Genomic DNA, 16,026 nt, shown 5'->3' with positions numbered 1-16,026 from the left:
GCTTGCTGACGAAAGCAGAGCGGAGTCTCTGCAACCAGAATGCTACAGTCTGGCTGCTCAAGGAATACGTTCACGCTGAAGCTTGTTACCTAGAAAGGAAACAGACGTCCCTTCCTAGAAAGGGACTCCGGGCTTGATAAGAAAGGCAGGCGAAAGGAATTTAGCCGTCTATCATCAAAGCAAGGCTAGAGAAAGATGGCAGAAAGCATGTCTAGTCCAGCGATGGCGAACCTTTTGGAGTAATTCAGAATTGGGATTAAACCCAAACCCCAATTCTATTTATCGCAAAGCGCCAACACAGCCAACTCAAACGCTGAGGTTTTTGTTTAGAAAAAAAAACGGTTGGCTCCTTCTTCCTCTGCCACACCCGTTTGTGCAGGGGCCAGCCTGCTCTAGCCTCCAGCAAGTCCCGCGTGCACCGCTCTGTGCCTCTCTAGCATTTCTGCCTCCTTTACGACCCCCCTCAGGCAGCAGCCACCCGGAGCACAGGCACCAGGCCCTCCAGCCGAGTCCTCCCTGCTCACTGCGGTGCATGCACATCGTGCTCAGTGGCCCAGGCCAGCCTTGATGTGTGTGTGTGTGTGGGGGGGTGATTTTCCACCCCCCACATGGCGAACTCTGTGTGTGCGTGCCCACAGAGAGGGCTCCAAGTGCCGCCTCTGGCACCCGTGCCATAGGTTCGCCATCACTGGTCTAGTCCTTGTGGTGGGCAGAGGAAGAGAGAGGCAGAGAGCAGTGACCAGAAGGAAGGAACCTTTGAGAGTAGCATTCTGGGTAAAAGAGGGGCAGGACTGAACAAAGGGAAGGTCCCTCTAGCCCTCTGCTGACTCTCTACTGTCCTCCCTGTAGCCTGTGCTAGCATTCAGTGACATGACAAAGTCCATCCCTGCCGACAGTTTCGTTGCCTGCCTACGAAGCAAGCGGACAGCTTTGCCCAAGGCCACCATGGCGCATCTCTGCTTCACACCTAGAAGCACTGAGGAGATGGTAAGCAAGCCCTGGTTGTTCCTTCCTGCTCTCTAGAAAGGGGCCCAAAGGGGAAAGGAAGATGGTGCATGAAGATGGCGGTGTGTAGGGGCAGGAGCTTTGGGGCAAGAGCTGAATCCATTTAGAGTCATACAGCCCCCTTGGGGTAACTTGAAGACAGTTCCATTTGAACGTGCTCTGCAACTGAGGAGACTTCATTGACCTCGTTTATACCCCAATTTTCACCCCCTCGGGGACCCCAAATCAGCTTGCATCATTCTTTCCTTTCCCTTTTACCCTCACGGTAACCCTGTGTGGAATTTTAAGAGACGAGCGTGAGACTTCCATGGCACGACGGGGGATTCCAAGTTGGATCTCCCAGATCCTAATCTGATACTATAACCACTACGCCACCTGGCTGTTATCACCACAGCCCCTCCAAAAGCTCTTTGTAAACGGTTTTGGCAACTTCCAGACTAAAGGGGACTTCCAGTAAGCTCGAAAACTTGCACACTGTGATGTTTCACTGGGCTGGTCTTAACAATAATCATGGCGGATTGTGTTGCTTGGAAGACAGCCATAACTTTCCACTCCCATCCCCACGCGTCTATCTGCCAGGTGGTGTAGGTCAGTGATGGTGAACCTACAATATGGGTGTCAAAGGCGGCACGCCATGACATTTTGGGTGACATGCCGGCGTTCACCAATCTCCAACAACTGCTCTCCCTGTTTGAGCTTGAGTCATTTTTGCAATTATTTGGTGATTCTTTCCACAATACACAGCACTGCACGTAAACGGAGTGTTGTGGCGATCTCCCTCCTGCGGTTGAGGCTGACAAGCCGTCCCACCGTCCCTTTCCGAGGTGCTGTTCTCCTCGTCACTAGCCCCAGTCTTTGGGGTTCTCAGAGTTGTCAGTTGTCTGAACCACAGGGTGCCCACAAAGGGAGGAGGGGAAAGAGCCCCTCCCTTTCCTCTGCAGGCCTGCCCTACGAGCCCCTCCCTTTCCTCAGCCCCTTCCTTAGGGGTGTTGCTGTCACTCGAGCCGCAGTTGTGCCGCTGCTTCGCCGCCTCCCGGCCGTTCCGGCCCCCTGCTAGCGCGTCCAAGCCGGGGCGGGCCGTCGCTGGGTGCAGCTGCCGGCTCGCGACTGGCCCCGCCCCCCGGCTGGCTGAGTCCGGGGCGAGCCGCTGTGTTGACCCCCGGACAAGTGTCTTTAAAAAAATTATATACAGGTTGCAGGATTCTATTTTTTGGGGTGCAATTTCAATTTTCTTTTAGGTCCTGGACCAGTGATTGCAAACCTTTTGGGCTTTGTCTTTCTCTTTTGGGTGACACGCCAAGCAGAGCAAAATTAGGCATTTTCTGAGGTTTCTGACACGTCAAGCCCAAAAGGTCCAGGACCTAAAAGAAAATTGAAATTGCACCCCAAAAAATAGAATCCTGCAACCTGTATAAATCGACCTGCCAATGCCACCAGTGGGTTACTGTTGGTGGGGGGTGGGGGTGGATCTGTGCTGTCATATTTGCTATTTTACACAATATATTCTAGTTTTGTCAATCATGGGGAGGAGCCAGCATAGCATAGTGGTTAAAGAGCAGAAGGATTCTCATCTGGAGAATCAGGTTTGATTCCCCACTTCTCCACAAAGCGGTGGATTCTTTATTTGGTGAATTGGGTTAGTTTCCCCACTCCTGAACGTGAAGCCTGCAGGGTGACTTTGGGCTAGTCACAGCTCTCTCCAAACTCTCTCAGCCCCACCTACCACAAGGTGTCTGTTGTGGAGAGAGGAAGGGAAGGAGTTTGTAAGCCGCTTTGAGACTCCTCACAGGAGAATCTATTATATAAATGTGCTACGTACAAAACAATATAAGATACACAAAAACGCGTGGCACATGGGCGCCGGTTCAAGCAATTTATATTACCTATTAGTTACTTGTAAAGTAAAATATATTATATGTGTATATATGTATGTATGTACACACACACACACACACACACTTTTCACCCAACCCCACTCCTTTCTGGATGCACTAACCATATATATCTATATCTATATATCTATATATCTATATATCTATATCTATATCTATCTATAGATAGATATATATAGATATATATAGATATATATAAATATAGATATATAGATATACATATAGATATACATATAGATATAGATATCAGTGGTGGCGAACCTTTGGCACTCCAGATGTTATGGACTACAATTCCCATCCGCCCCTGCCAGCATGGCCAATTGACCATGTTGGCAGGGGCTGATGGGAATTGTAGTCTATAACATCTGGAGTGCCAAAGGTTCACCACCACGGATATATATAATATGTGTCATGGAGATATAATAGTTTGATAAGTTTAATAGCCAACAATTTGGCATCCTCACAGGAGAAGAAAGCGGAGTATAAATCCAAGGCACCGGTTACCCAACTCCTCAAAACCTACCGGCCAAATTTCCTACAGGCATTGTCCAGACATTGTCAAGCTTTAAGGCAGGAGTGCCCAACGTGGGGCACCTTTTCTGGAACCTGGCATATCCTTTCAGAAAAGGGGCAGGTCTAGGTGGGGCTTTTGCCCAGGAAGGTTTCTGATTGGCTGTGCAAATTGAAAAGCATTCTCTTAAACAGAACATCTGTCAGAAAGGTTGAAGAGTTACCAATGTAGTTATAAATATCCTCTTTCTCTGATATTGGGGTTGGCTCTGCCTCCAGTGGCAACGATTCTGTGGCTGCGCCCACCGCCCTCAATCAGAGTTCCAAAGGCACCCACAGGCTCAAAAAGGGGGGGGACCCCGCTTTAAGGACGACAAATGATGGGTGTAAGCCCGTGGTGGCGAACCTTTGGCACTCCAGATGTTATGGACTACAATTCCCATCAGCCCCTTCCAACATGGCCAATTGGCCATGCTGGAAGGGGCTGATGGGAATTGTAGTCCATAGCATCTGGAGTGCCAAAGGTTCGCCAGCACTGGTGTAAGCAAACGCTACAGTTCTCAGGAAGGTGAACTCGGCACCCGCTCCGGGCAAGCAAACCGTCCAGCTGATGGGGTACCTTTGGGGCCATGTTGTTGGTGATGCAGAAGGCCAGGTGCTGCAGAATGCTCTCCATGGTGTGGTAGTGCTGCTGCCGAGTCGTGCGCAGGTACTTCTGCAGGGCTCTCGCCATCGACGGGAAGATGGCTTGCGCCGCCTCTCGGGAGTCCATCGCCTCTCCCGGAGCTTTCGTCTGCTCTTCCGCCTGGAGACGCTGAATGTGGGTGAATGCTTCTTCAACTGCAACCACCAGCCTGCACCGCAAGGAAGCAGAGGTACTCGCTCATCCTCAGCAACTGAAGGGATAACTAAAAAATAACTAAACAATACGCCTGACGAATGCGGAGTCATCGGCACACAAGTGGACTCGAAGGTACTAGGAAGGATACGGGAAGCCGTTACTTACCCCCTTTCCACTGGGAAAAGTGCGGTGGGAGGGAAGCTGGAAGCTCCTTCTCCCCATCACAGTCCCAAACACATGAGCCCTGTTTAAGGCGAATTCCCAACACAAGATACCCGCTGGTTCAAGCCTTATTTGGGGGTTCAGAGAGCATGCCACAGGAGGTGGCATATATGCTGCCACAGGAGGTGGTGATGGCCACTAACCTGGATAGCTTTAAAAAGGGCTTGGACAGATTTATGGAGAAGTCAATCTCTGGCTACCAATCTTATTCCTCCTTGATCTCAGATTGCAAATGCCTTAGCAGACCAGATGCTCGGGAGCAACAGCAGCAGAAGGCCATTGCTTTCACATCCTGCACGTGAGCTCCCAAAGGCACCTGGTGGGCCACTGTGAGTAGCAGAGTGCTGGACTAGATGGACTCTGGTCTGATCCAGCAGGCTAGTTCTTATGTTCTTATTGCTGTTCCTTATTCAACCCTTCTTCTCAATGTTTTATTCATTCATTCATTCATTCATTCATTCATTCATTCATTCATTCATTCATTCATTCATTCATAGATTTGTACCCCGCCCTTCCCCAAGGGGCTCAGAGCGGCAACAACAGTTTAAAACAATCACCGTAAGACTATATAAATATATTAAAACAATTAAATAATCATTGTTAAATAACCTGACAAAACCTAAAAGTTTCCCCCGCCCCCCCGGGAGGCCAAAAGTAGATGTTAGCCTGGCTGGTCATCAGGAAAAGCCTGGCGGAACAGCTTTGTCTTACAGGCCCTGAAGAACTACTCAAATCCCGCAGGGCCCTGATCTCAATTGGGAGCATATTCCAACAGGCAGGGGCCAGGACCAAAAAGGCCCTGTCCCTCGTCAAGGCCAGCTGGATAGTTTTCAGGCCAGGGATTTCCAGGAGGTTCTCCTGCAAAGAACGGAGAGGCCAACTTGGGCAATATGGGGAGAGACGGTCCTTAAGGCATATAAGCTCCTTGGTAGAAACCAAAATAGAAGCTCTTCGGACCAGAACCAGTGAGTGGACCAGGTACCAGTGCATGTCTTCTTTTAGGGAACCATCGCCAGAGTGTGGGTCAGGGTTCACGGACTACGATTTCCATCAGCTCTGCCAATTGGTCATGCTGGCAGGGGCTGATGGGATTCATAGTCCATAAACATCTGGAGGGCCACAGTTGGTGTATAGGATTTGTGGCAGTCTGAGGTACACGCCCCATCCCCGGTTCTGCAAGTATATTATCCTGGGGGCACCCCACTTTAGAGACATTAGCAAAAGAACTGGACTTTGGACCAGCTAACAGTATAGGTCCATTTGGAAGGCAGAGTCTTCCCGGAATGAAGGGGGCAATAATATATGGCCATCCAAATCTTAATCTGGGGTGTGGAGCTTTTAAATGATCCTCAACATTTGAGGTTGTGTTCATAAATAAGTCACTAGGAAATGTAAATAAGGAGCTAGGAAACATCTGGAGCCTTATGTCTGTGAGTCCTGTCATGCACCCATGACCCCACACAGGTCAGACGTGTCATATAGCTTGGTCCCTATAGCACAAGCTTCAGCATGAGCTTTGCTTGGGATCAGGGGAGGAGCAAGGGGGAACTGCGCCCGGGGCATGCCTACATCCTCCGCCCCGCCCCACCCCGGAACATCCCCTTCATGCCCTGGCCATGCCCCCATAGAGGTGCACACCTGGGGCATCGTGCCCCACCCCGCCCCATTAGCACTACGCCACTGCTTGGTATACAATACTTTTGACAGCATGGGCTTCTCATGTCCAGGAGAACTGATAGTACTCCAGCTCTGAAAAGCATGGGGACAGAGAACAAAACTTGCTTCCCCAGTTGTTCCTCTCTGTCTTTTTCCCTCTTTCCCCCTTTTCTTCTTCTTCTTCCCCTTTCACTTCCCTCTTTTCCACTTTCCTTTTCCTTCTTGTTCCCTTCCCCTTCTTGGTTCCACCTCCATCCAGTTGAAGAAGTGAGATCGCTGCTGGCTGGTAATTACCTAGCACCAGTGGTGGGATCCAAACATTTTAGTAATAGGTTCCCATGGTGGTGGGATTCAAACTGTGGTGTAGCGCCAATGGGGCTGGGTGGGGCATGACAGGGGCGTGGCCGGGCATTCCTGGGGCGGGGCATTCCTGGGCGGGGCTGTGGCAAGGACGCAGGCGCTGCGCCGGTCCTTGGGCAGGAAATGAATGCACGCAGGCACAGGCTGCCACGCACACCAGTGCACCTCCTGCTAGACTGCTTCCAGTTCTGCGCGCTACTGCTGAGAGGAGGGGCGTGACTAAGGCAAAAATAACGTGGCAAAATCACCGATTAGTAACCCCCTCTCGGCACACACAAATAATTAGTAACCTACTCTCGGGAACCTGTGAGAACCTGCTGGATCCCACCTCTGCCTAGTACACTGGTACTCCTTGGCAACCCATTCCTCTAAAACTGTACTCCATATTAGCAAACCCATTATGTCATCTTTTTTCACATACCCTCCCCCCCCAAATGCTCTGGCATGCACCCCTGGGGTTAGGTGTATCCCAGGTTGGGAACCACTGGCCTGGTATCATCTCGGCCTGCCACTTTTACTGGCAGGGTAATTGGACTGCACTTTAGGGCACCGTGGGTCCACAGGATAGGACAAATTACTAGCTTAGATTAGATTTAATGATTTTAATTATATATTCTTATCATTTTTTTAATATCTGCTGTATTTGTATGGTGTTAGCTGCCCTGAGCTAGACAGGGCAGGGCACAAATCAAATAAATTATACATACCTACCGTCAAGGAACGGATTCCGAAACACCCTAAAGTGCCTGCTAAATAAATGTCTAACATGACAGTCAGACATGCAAGAACATAGGAACATAAGAACTAGCCTGCTGGATCAGACCAGAGTCCATCTAGTCCAGCACTCTGCTACTCGCAGTGGCCCACCAGGTGCCTTGGGGAGTTCACCTGCAGGATGTGAAAGCAATGGCCTTCTGCTGCTGCTGCTCCTGAGCACCTGGTCTGCTAAGGCATTTGCAATCTCAGATCAAGGAGGATCAAGATTGGCAGCCAGAGATCGACTTCTCCTCCATAAATCTGTCCCAGCCCTTTTTAAAACTATCCAGGTTAGTGGCCATCACCGCCTCCTGTGGCAGCATATTCCAAACAAGATCTCTTCTGTGCTGAAGGAGGGGGGTGGGGTGGGAAAAGGCCTCTATATAATCTGCCAACTTCCAAGGGTTGGGGGGTCTGGAGGTTTCTGGGAATGACAATGGACCTCCAGATGGCAGAGATCAGTTGCCTGGAGAAAAGGGCTGTTCTAGAAGGCAGACTTTGTGGCGTGATACTTTGCAAAACTCCCTCATTCCCACCCCCCCCTTAACCTGAGGCTTCCCAGGCCCCACCTACCTATCGCCAGGAATTTCCCAATCTGGGATGGGAAACCCTAAGGGTGGGGAACTTCTGCATTTCTCTCTCCTTTGCTTCATTTTTTGGTTCTGGGTCTTGTTCAGGAGGCCAGCAGCAGGCAAGTCTCAAGCAGGACGTGGGGTGGGTTTAGGGGGCGCCGGGCAGCTGGAGGGGGGAGGGGTTAGCTCTCTACTGACGCCTGTCCCTAAACCCAGCTGAATGAAGAGCACAGCCAGCCCAAATCTGGTGGCTTTCAAGGGGCTTTAAGTGTGTTTAACTAAGAAGGCTAAGGTGTGACTACAAACAAAGGAGGATTCCTGGGGTGGGGGGAGAGAAATCTGTTGAGCTCCATTAGGTGCAAGTGATCTCCGTCTCCCTTTGCAGTTGCCCTGAGGGGGAGAGAGAAATCGCTCAAGAATGTGGGAACTGAAGGCAAGCTAAGGTTGCCCTGCCCCCGCCCCTCAGGCGATGGAGGCATAGGGTTGTCAGAGCTAGGCTAGGGAACTCCTAGAACAGGGGTCTGCAACCTGCGGCTCTCCAGATGTCCATGGACTACAATTCCCATTGGCCAATTGGCCATGCTGGCAGGGGCTGATGGGAATTGTAGTCCATGAACATCTGGAGAGCCGCAGGTTGCAGACTCCTGTCCTAGAAGCTGGGAAGACAAGGACCTCAGTGAGGGACTATGCCACCAGCCTCCAGAGCATCTGTTTTCTCTAGGGCAGGGGTCTGCAACCTGCAGCTCTCCAGATGTCCGTGGACTACAATTCCCATTGGCCAATTGGCCATGCTGGCAGGGGCTGATGGGAATTGTAGTCCATGAACATCTGGAGAGCCACAGGTTGCAGACTCCTGTCCTAGAAGCTGGGAAGACAAGGACCTCAGTGGGGGGCTATGCCACCAGCCTCCAGAGCATCTACAGTTTCCTAGGGCAGGTCTAGAACCTGCAGCTTTTTCTTCCAGATGTTCATGGACTACAATTCCCATTGGCCAATTGGCCATGGTGGCAGGGGCTGATGGGAATTGTAGTCCATGAACATCTGGAGAGCCGCAGGTTGCAGACCCCTGCTCCAGGGAAACTGAGCTCTGCAATCTGGAGGCCAGGTGTAGTTCTGGGCCCCACTTGGAGGGTAGCATCCTAAGGTGATGTGGGTCCCCCTCTTTGGATGGGAGCAGAAAGAGCAACAGCTGGGTCTGCAAGAATGCAAAGGATTCTGGCTGATAAAGGGGACGTATAAAGGGGAGATCTTGAGAGATCTTGCAGGAAGCAGGCTTGCCAGAACTAGATTGGGGCATTCCCAGAGGTTTGGGGTGGGAGGGGGTGGAGCTTGTGGAGGGGGGCATTAAGGAGGATTGGGATTCCAGCAAGTTCTGCTGCCATAGAGTCCACCCTGCAAAGCACCCGTTTTCTCCGGGAGGACTGATCCAGGCAGTCTGGAGATTACTTGAAATTCTGGGAGGGCTTCAGGCACCCCCGGAAGGCTTGGGGAAGCCTAACGCTGCTAAGGGTTGCCAACCTCCAGGGGGGGCTGGAGACCTCCAGAAAATCAGAACTGATCGTCAGATTGCAGAGGTCAGATCCCCGGGAGAAAACGGCTGCTCTGGTCGACGGACTCTATGGCATTACACCCTCTCCCAGTCCTTGTAAATCCTTTCCCTCCCCAGGCTCCACCCCTGCCCCCAATATCCAGGAATTTCCCATCCCCATCCTAAACACCCTGAGGCAGCTTTTCGGGGGGGTGGGATGGGGGGGCTTGAAGCCACGTTGGTTTGGCCCGCCCTTGGGTTTGCTCGAACGGATGGGCAGCATTCCATTCTCCTTCGTTCGCTACGCAGGACCCTTGACGGAACACCTCTGCTTTCGTGCAGCTGAGCAAACAAGGCCTTCCCAAGCAAATGCCATCTAGGTTGCAGGGCGGAGTGGCGGGGAAGGACATCTGCTTTTATAAAGGAAGATAAGAGCGGCAAATGAGAATTCTTTCCCCGCTTCATCACGGCTGAGAATGCCCCCCCCCCCCCCACAAGTTCCCTGCTGTGGAACAGGGCCGGAAGCAGCCCACGTGTGAACAGGAAGCACCAGAGGAGACAGAAAGCAAAACTTCATGAGATCCCTCCTTCAAGTCAGCAGCCTGTTTCTCTGGAGCTTGTAAACCAAACAACCAACACTGGGCCGAAGGCTGGCATGGAGGAGGGAGGTCGGGGCAGCTCATCCCAAAATCAGCAGAGGCGGCTGAGGAAGCTCGGAGCCTCGGCCTTGCCCTCTGCCCAGCAGCCTGCCTCTGGTGTGTGGGGCTGAAAAAAGCAGCCAACTGGGCCTCCCATGCGATGAGATGCTCGCACTGGGTGCAGTGTCTGTGGGTGTTTGGCTGCATGCAGGGGCGGAGCGAGGGAGAACTGCACCCAGGGCACGCGCTTGCCCTCACCCCTGCTGCCCCGCCACCTGCCCCAGAATGCCCCAGCCACGCCCCCACACCAGGGCACGCCTGGGGGTTTTGCCCCCCCTGTCCCATTGGCACTACGCCACTGGCTGTGTTTTCCCTCAGGCCTGCCTGTTGGTGAACACAGACGCTCAGGCAAAGGGGGGGGGGGGGCAACAGGTGGATTTGAAAACCCCCAAGCAGAAAGCTGGTTACAATTAAAATACTGGCCTGCAGGCAGCTGTATGGGGCAGTGGCTGAGGAGGAAGAGGAGTTTGGATTTATATCCCCCTTTCTCTCCTGTAAGGAGTCTCAAGGCTGCTTACAACATCCTTTCCCCTTCCTTTCTTTACAACAGACACCTTATGACTAGGTGGGGCTGAGAGAGTTTGCAGAGAACTGCGACCGGCCCAAAGTCACCCAGAGGGCTCCATGTATTGGAGCGGGGAAACAAATCCAGTTCACCAGATGAGACTCCACCGCCCACGTGGAGAAGCAGGGAATCAAACCCATTTCTCCAGATTAGAGTCTACCTCCTCTGAGCAACTGCACCAGGCTGACTCTGTGCCCAAATGAGTGAATCCTGCAACTGGTTCTCTCACGTCTTTCTAAACGGAAAGGGATTCACCCAACCCCACTCCTTTCTGGACGCACTCACCATTCATCTGATTCATCGGCACTCACGCCAAAGGGAAAGTCATCTGCCTAGGGCAGTGGTGGCGAACCTTTGGCACTCCAGATGTTATGGACTACAATTCCCATCAGCCCCTGCTAGCATGACCAATGCTGGCAGGGGCTGATGGGAATTGGGAATTGTAGTCCATAACATCTGGAGTGCCAAAGGTTCGCCACCATGGGCCTAGGGTGCCCAAAATTCTTTGGCCGGCCCTGATTGGATGATACTACGGCTTTGCACACTTAGCAAATGAAATGTATAAACATTTGAGATCTGGTCTGAGAGGGTGCCAAGGCAGATGAGTGGTGGTGCCAAGCCTACCGAGGCTGATAGAGGGTTGCAGAGGCGTATCTAGGCAAACTGGAGCCCGATGACAAAACCTGAATTCCCACCCCCCATGGGCAAGGCACGCTGGGTCGGAGGGAGGCGGGGCTCCCCCGTCCTCCTGCTCTGTTGGCTCGCTGGGACTGCGAGGCGGGACCAGTGGGCCGCCATCCAGAGTGGACGGGGTTGATACCAGAGGTGGGATCCAGCAGGTTCTCACCAGTTCCCGAGAGTGGGTTACTAATTATTTGTGTGTGCCGAGAGGGGGTTACTAATTGGGTCCGTTTTTCCGTCTCCACGCCCTCGCCTCCCCCTCTCTTCTTCCTTCTCGTAGCCCGGAGCTTGCCGGCTAGTAAGAGGAGGGACCCTTTAACTTCTGTTGTACTACCCTTGTACATAGGCAGATACGCCACTGGAGGGCTGCCCTCTTCACTCCTGAGCCCACTTGGGCTACTGCCAGTTTCTCCTCCTGCTGAGAGCTCTGAAGAAGGGAACGAGAGATGGTAGGCCCTAAAACCATCCCAGTTCTGGGGATGACATCTCCACAAACTGCAAGATGGCTGCCCAGCCGAGTGAGGAGGTGTTTGGGGGGGGGGGAGTCAAAGGGACCCATCTTGCCCCATCTAGTCCCCTAGGACTAAAAATCACCTTCACTGACAAACGTATCTCTGATCTGGTCCTCTGACCTTGCCCTTCACCAGTCATGTGTGAACCCCTTCTAAAACACCGGAGCAGTGCCTGCTAAGTTCTTCCATTTTGCCTACAACAGGGATGGAGGGGACAATTGGCCCTGGTTGCCCTGCCACTGAGCCTGACCCTTCAGTCTCTCTGGACTTCTGGTGACTTTTTTATTGCTGCCTCTACTTAACCACCCTCTCCATTCAGAAAGTGGCGACAGAATGAGCCTCGAGAAGAAAGACTATGCCAATTTGGGCACAGAGAGCTGGCTCTTCTTCCTTGCCCCCAACTCCAGACTGGGGAGGAAAACAGTGGGTTAATCCTGCCTCGACCCACAGCCGATCCTGACCTCGCTCGGCGTTTTCGGACCCGGCGCTCGTGGTCGGCTTCTTCGTAGTAGAGCTCGTTGTGACTGGAATCTCGGCGGTGAGCGGCGGCGGCGATCATGGCCCGGGACGGACTGGCGTCATTGTTATCGGGCCCTTTGGGAAGAAGTCCGACAGGAAGATGGACGGTGAAAAAGAGAACATGGTGAAAGTGAACAAGCCCTCAGGGGTCAGTCGGCCTGCCAATGAACGGCAGCGCTCGGTCCAAGATACCCATTCTCTGAGAAAGGCGTGTGACGCATACCCCTATTCCGGTGGTGGGATTCAGCAGGTTCGCACCCCTCCGGCACAACCGGTTGTTAAAATGGTGCTTGTAAACAACCAGTTGTTCAATTATTTGAATCCCACCACCGGAATCGGTTGTTCAATTATTTGAATCCCACCACGGCCCCATTCCCATCCCAAGAACCCCCTTGAGGAGCAGCTACGAGGCTGCAAAAAAGCATTTGGGTGACTTAAAAAGAGGGAGCCTCCGCTTTATTGCGTGGTAGATTTAACAACTTGGAAATGAGCGAAAGGGTATGCTCTTGCGGTGAACAACAAATTGAAACATTGGCACATCAACTGCTTTGCTGCCCTGAATTTGCTAATATCAGATTAAAATATTCCAATATTCTTTCTACCGTGTTTCCCCGAATATAAGACAGTGTCTTATATTAATTTTTGCTCCCAACAATGCGCTATGTCTTATTTTCAGGAGATGTCTTATTTTTTCTGTGTTCTGTTCGTCGGGCATGCTTCCAAACAAAAACTTTGCTATGTCTTACTTTCAGGGGATGCCTTATATTTCGCACTTCAGCAAAACCTCTACTATGTCTTATTTTTCGGGGAAGTCTTATATTAGGGGAAACAGGGTAGGATACCGAGTGAAATGGGAGAATCAGGTAGACTCCCTTTCCTCCCGGACAATTCTGACAATGAAACTTGTGAATTGGTAGCACGATTTTTACTGGAGGTGACGCGCAATCAATAATGTATATTCTATCTTAAACCTTTGTATTTGTGTACCTTTTATCTCAGGTTTTTTTAAAATTGTGTTATGATTATTGTTATGCCAAATCAAGGCTTATTAATTAAAAAAGGGGGAAACCTAAGCGAGAGAGGAGGACCACTTATAAATCCCAGGCAACTCACAAGGGTAGAAATAGCAATTATAAGGAAGAGCTCCACAAAGCAGCAACGGGCGAGCGTGTGTAAAAAGGGGGATACGCACACGGACAGAAGAGGTTACTTACCCTCTGCAAAATACATGTTCAGTTTGGCCACAAGGGCAGCTGAGACACGGGGGCAAGTCAGCAACGAGACAAAGAAGAAGCACAAAAGGGAGGCAGGAAAAATAAGGGAGGGGGAGGGGGAGGCAAGACAGAAAACGACATTGAGAGACATGAGACAACGACGACAACCAAAGCAGCCCCACAAATGACGACGTAAAGTTCCCAGCCAGAAAAAGAGCATCTGATTCTACCCACCTAAGCGCCTCTCCCGAAAGTTCAGACAGGGAAAGGAAAGACCCCAAACTGCAGCCTTTTCTTCAAAGCTTCTTGATAAACACACGTCTGCTTATAGCCGTACTGAAAGCTGTTCTGTTTATGACACCTTTTAAGCTAGCCCTGGAACTCGCAGGCCCCCAATTCCTCCCGCACATCCAATATATACACTCCTATCTCTCTCTCGAGAAGAGAACTTAGTTGTGCAGCCACTAAATGCCATATTCTCTTCCTTCCTCTTAATTCCTGCTCCCCGTGAACTTTCAGAAGGAGACCCCAGTTTTGCCTTTTTTCAAGCAAAATCAGAGGACATGTGTCCGTGCAAGCAGACTTCAATGAGAAGAGATTTTGACCTGTGGAACTTTCTTCCACCAGAAGTAATAAAGGATAACTGCACTGAAAAAAATATCCTAGGCCACATTGAAGAAGAAAAGTTTAGATCTATACCCTGCTTTTCTCAACCAAAAGGAGTCTCAAAGAAGCTTACCAACTTCCTCTCACCACCACAGACGCCTTGGGAGGCAGGTGGGGCTAAGAGAGTTCAGAGAGAACTGTGACTGGCCCAAGGTCACCCAGCAGGCTTCATGGGGGAGAGTGGGGAGTCAAATCGGGAAAACCAGATTTGATTCCCCACTCCTCCAAATGGTGTAGTGCAGTGATGGCGAACCTTTTCGAGACCGAGTGCCCAAATTGCAACCCAAACCCCGCTTATTTATCGCAAAGTGCCAACACGGCAATTTAACCTAAATACTGAGGTTTTCATTTAGAAAAAACGGTTGGCTCCGAGGCACGCGTTACTCAGGAGTAAGCTTGGTGGTAGTCAATGGCTTTGCTTTGAAGCAACCATGCAACTCTTCCAATGGCTGAATCACGACCCTAGGAGGGTTTGCTCAGAAGCAAGCCCCATTGCCAGCAACCGAGCTTACTTCCAGGTAAAGGATTGTGCTTTAGTTCTTTGCATGAAAAACAGTGGGGTTTAACAGTGCTTAACAGGGTTACCTGCACTACTTCCCCAAAACTGGGTCTTAAGTTTAATGCTAATAATTGAGCCCAGCGGCCCAGGTCAGCCTAGATGTGTTGGGGGGGGGGGCACTCTGTTTGTGCGTGAAACAGAGAGGGCTCTGAGTGCCACCTCTGGCACCTGTGCCATAAGTTCGCCATCACTCGTGTAGTGGTTAGAACTAGAATCTGGGAGTCCCAGGTGTGAACCTCCACTCTGCCATGGAAGATCTTGTGCCACTATTACACATTATCAAGATGTTGTGGTGAGAATAAAATGGAGCCAAGAAGGATGATGTAAGTCAGTGGGGAGACAGGCAGTGTATAAGTAAAATAAAACATAAATAAAGTGGTCTTGGACCCTTATGAAGGCGGAGCCTTGCAATCCGCCCTGAGCCTAGGAAGTCTTGGGTTAATCCTATAGTGGAAGTACGGTAATTTCTCCAGCAACGTATTTCTTCCACAAAGGAATGTTTTTGGAGAATATCACACTGGGGTGAAAAATCCACAGGAATGTTCCTCGAGGAAGATCCAGCGTTCTTGCCAGCCTCAGCACCCAGGTGCAAAACGCATGGCCTGGGTTTGCCCCAACTATCCCCAAGACTGAGTCCCGCCGGCCAATTTCACAGGCCTGGAAGAGAACTTCAGCGGGCTATTTTAAGCAGGGACCTGGAAGCCGGTCAGGCCCAGAATGTCAAGGAATGTCCCAAGTTATAGAATCACAGAGTTGAAAGGGGCCATGTAGGCCATCTAGTCCAACCCCCAGCTCACTGCAGGATCAGCCTAGAGCATCCCTGACAGATGTTCGCCTGGCCTCTGCTTGAAGACTGCCAACGAGGGGGAGCTCTCTACCACCCTTGGCAGCTGATTCTACCCCTGAATTGCCGTTAAAAAAAGTATAATAGCCACCCAGAGGCCAGCCAGTTGGTCCGGCGGTCTAACGACAGGGAACAAAGGCCAAGGTGTTCCCCCACACGCTGCCCCCTGGCATTGGGACTCAGAGGTCAACTGTCTCTGGAGGCTGAGCAATTTTGTGAAAATCAGATAAAGCTGCATAAAACTTGAAAAGCCCACTTTGTCTCAGACACTAAAAACAAACAAACAGCAGATGAATAATAATCTCTTTGCACTTTGCAGGCCAACCCCTGGAGCAGTGGCGTAGCACCAATGGGACGGGGGGGCGCAACGCCCCGGGAGTGCACCTGTGCAGAAGCAGGGAGTGGGGCAGGGAGTAGGGCAGGGCA

The 16,026-nt window shown here is 51.3% G+C and overlaps 2 protein-coding genes across 2 annotated transcripts in view; one reads left to right on the top strand and one right to left on the bottom strand.

Moving 5' to 3' along the window:
* Window positions 1-16,026, top strand: part of PHC1 (polyhomeotic homolog 1) — a 249,717-nt gene that overhangs the window by 40,110 nt on the left and 193,581 nt on the right. The window lies entirely within an intron of this gene.
* The window catches only part of LOC125436354 (vang-like protein 1), a 60,920-nt gene continuing 45,706 nt past the window's right edge, over window positions 813-16,026 (bottom strand). The window contains exons 5-8 of the mRNA XM_048503275.1: window positions 12,260-12,392; window positions 4,027-4,261; window positions 1,958-2,176; window positions 813-1,019 (exon numbers count right to left, since the gene is read on the bottom strand). Of these exons, the coding sequence (XP_048359232.1) occupies window positions 813-1,019; window positions 1,958-2,176; window positions 4,027-4,261; window positions 12,260-12,392 (794 nt within the window). The remainder of the gene's footprint in view (window positions 1,020-1,957; window positions 2,177-4,026; window positions 4,262-12,259; window positions 12,393-16,026) is intronic.

This window comes from Sphaerodactylus townsendi, linkage group LG07, assembly GCF_021028975.2.
Source record: "Sphaerodactylus townsendi isolate TG3544 linkage group LG07, MPM_Stown_v2.3, whole genome shotgun sequence".
Lineage (NCBI taxonomy): Eukaryota > Metazoa > Chordata > Lepidosauria > Squamata > Sphaerodactylidae > Sphaerodactylus > Sphaerodactylus townsendi.
The sequence above is the reverse complement of the archived record's forward strand: the minus strand, read 5'-3'. Positions and strand labels throughout refer to the sequence as shown.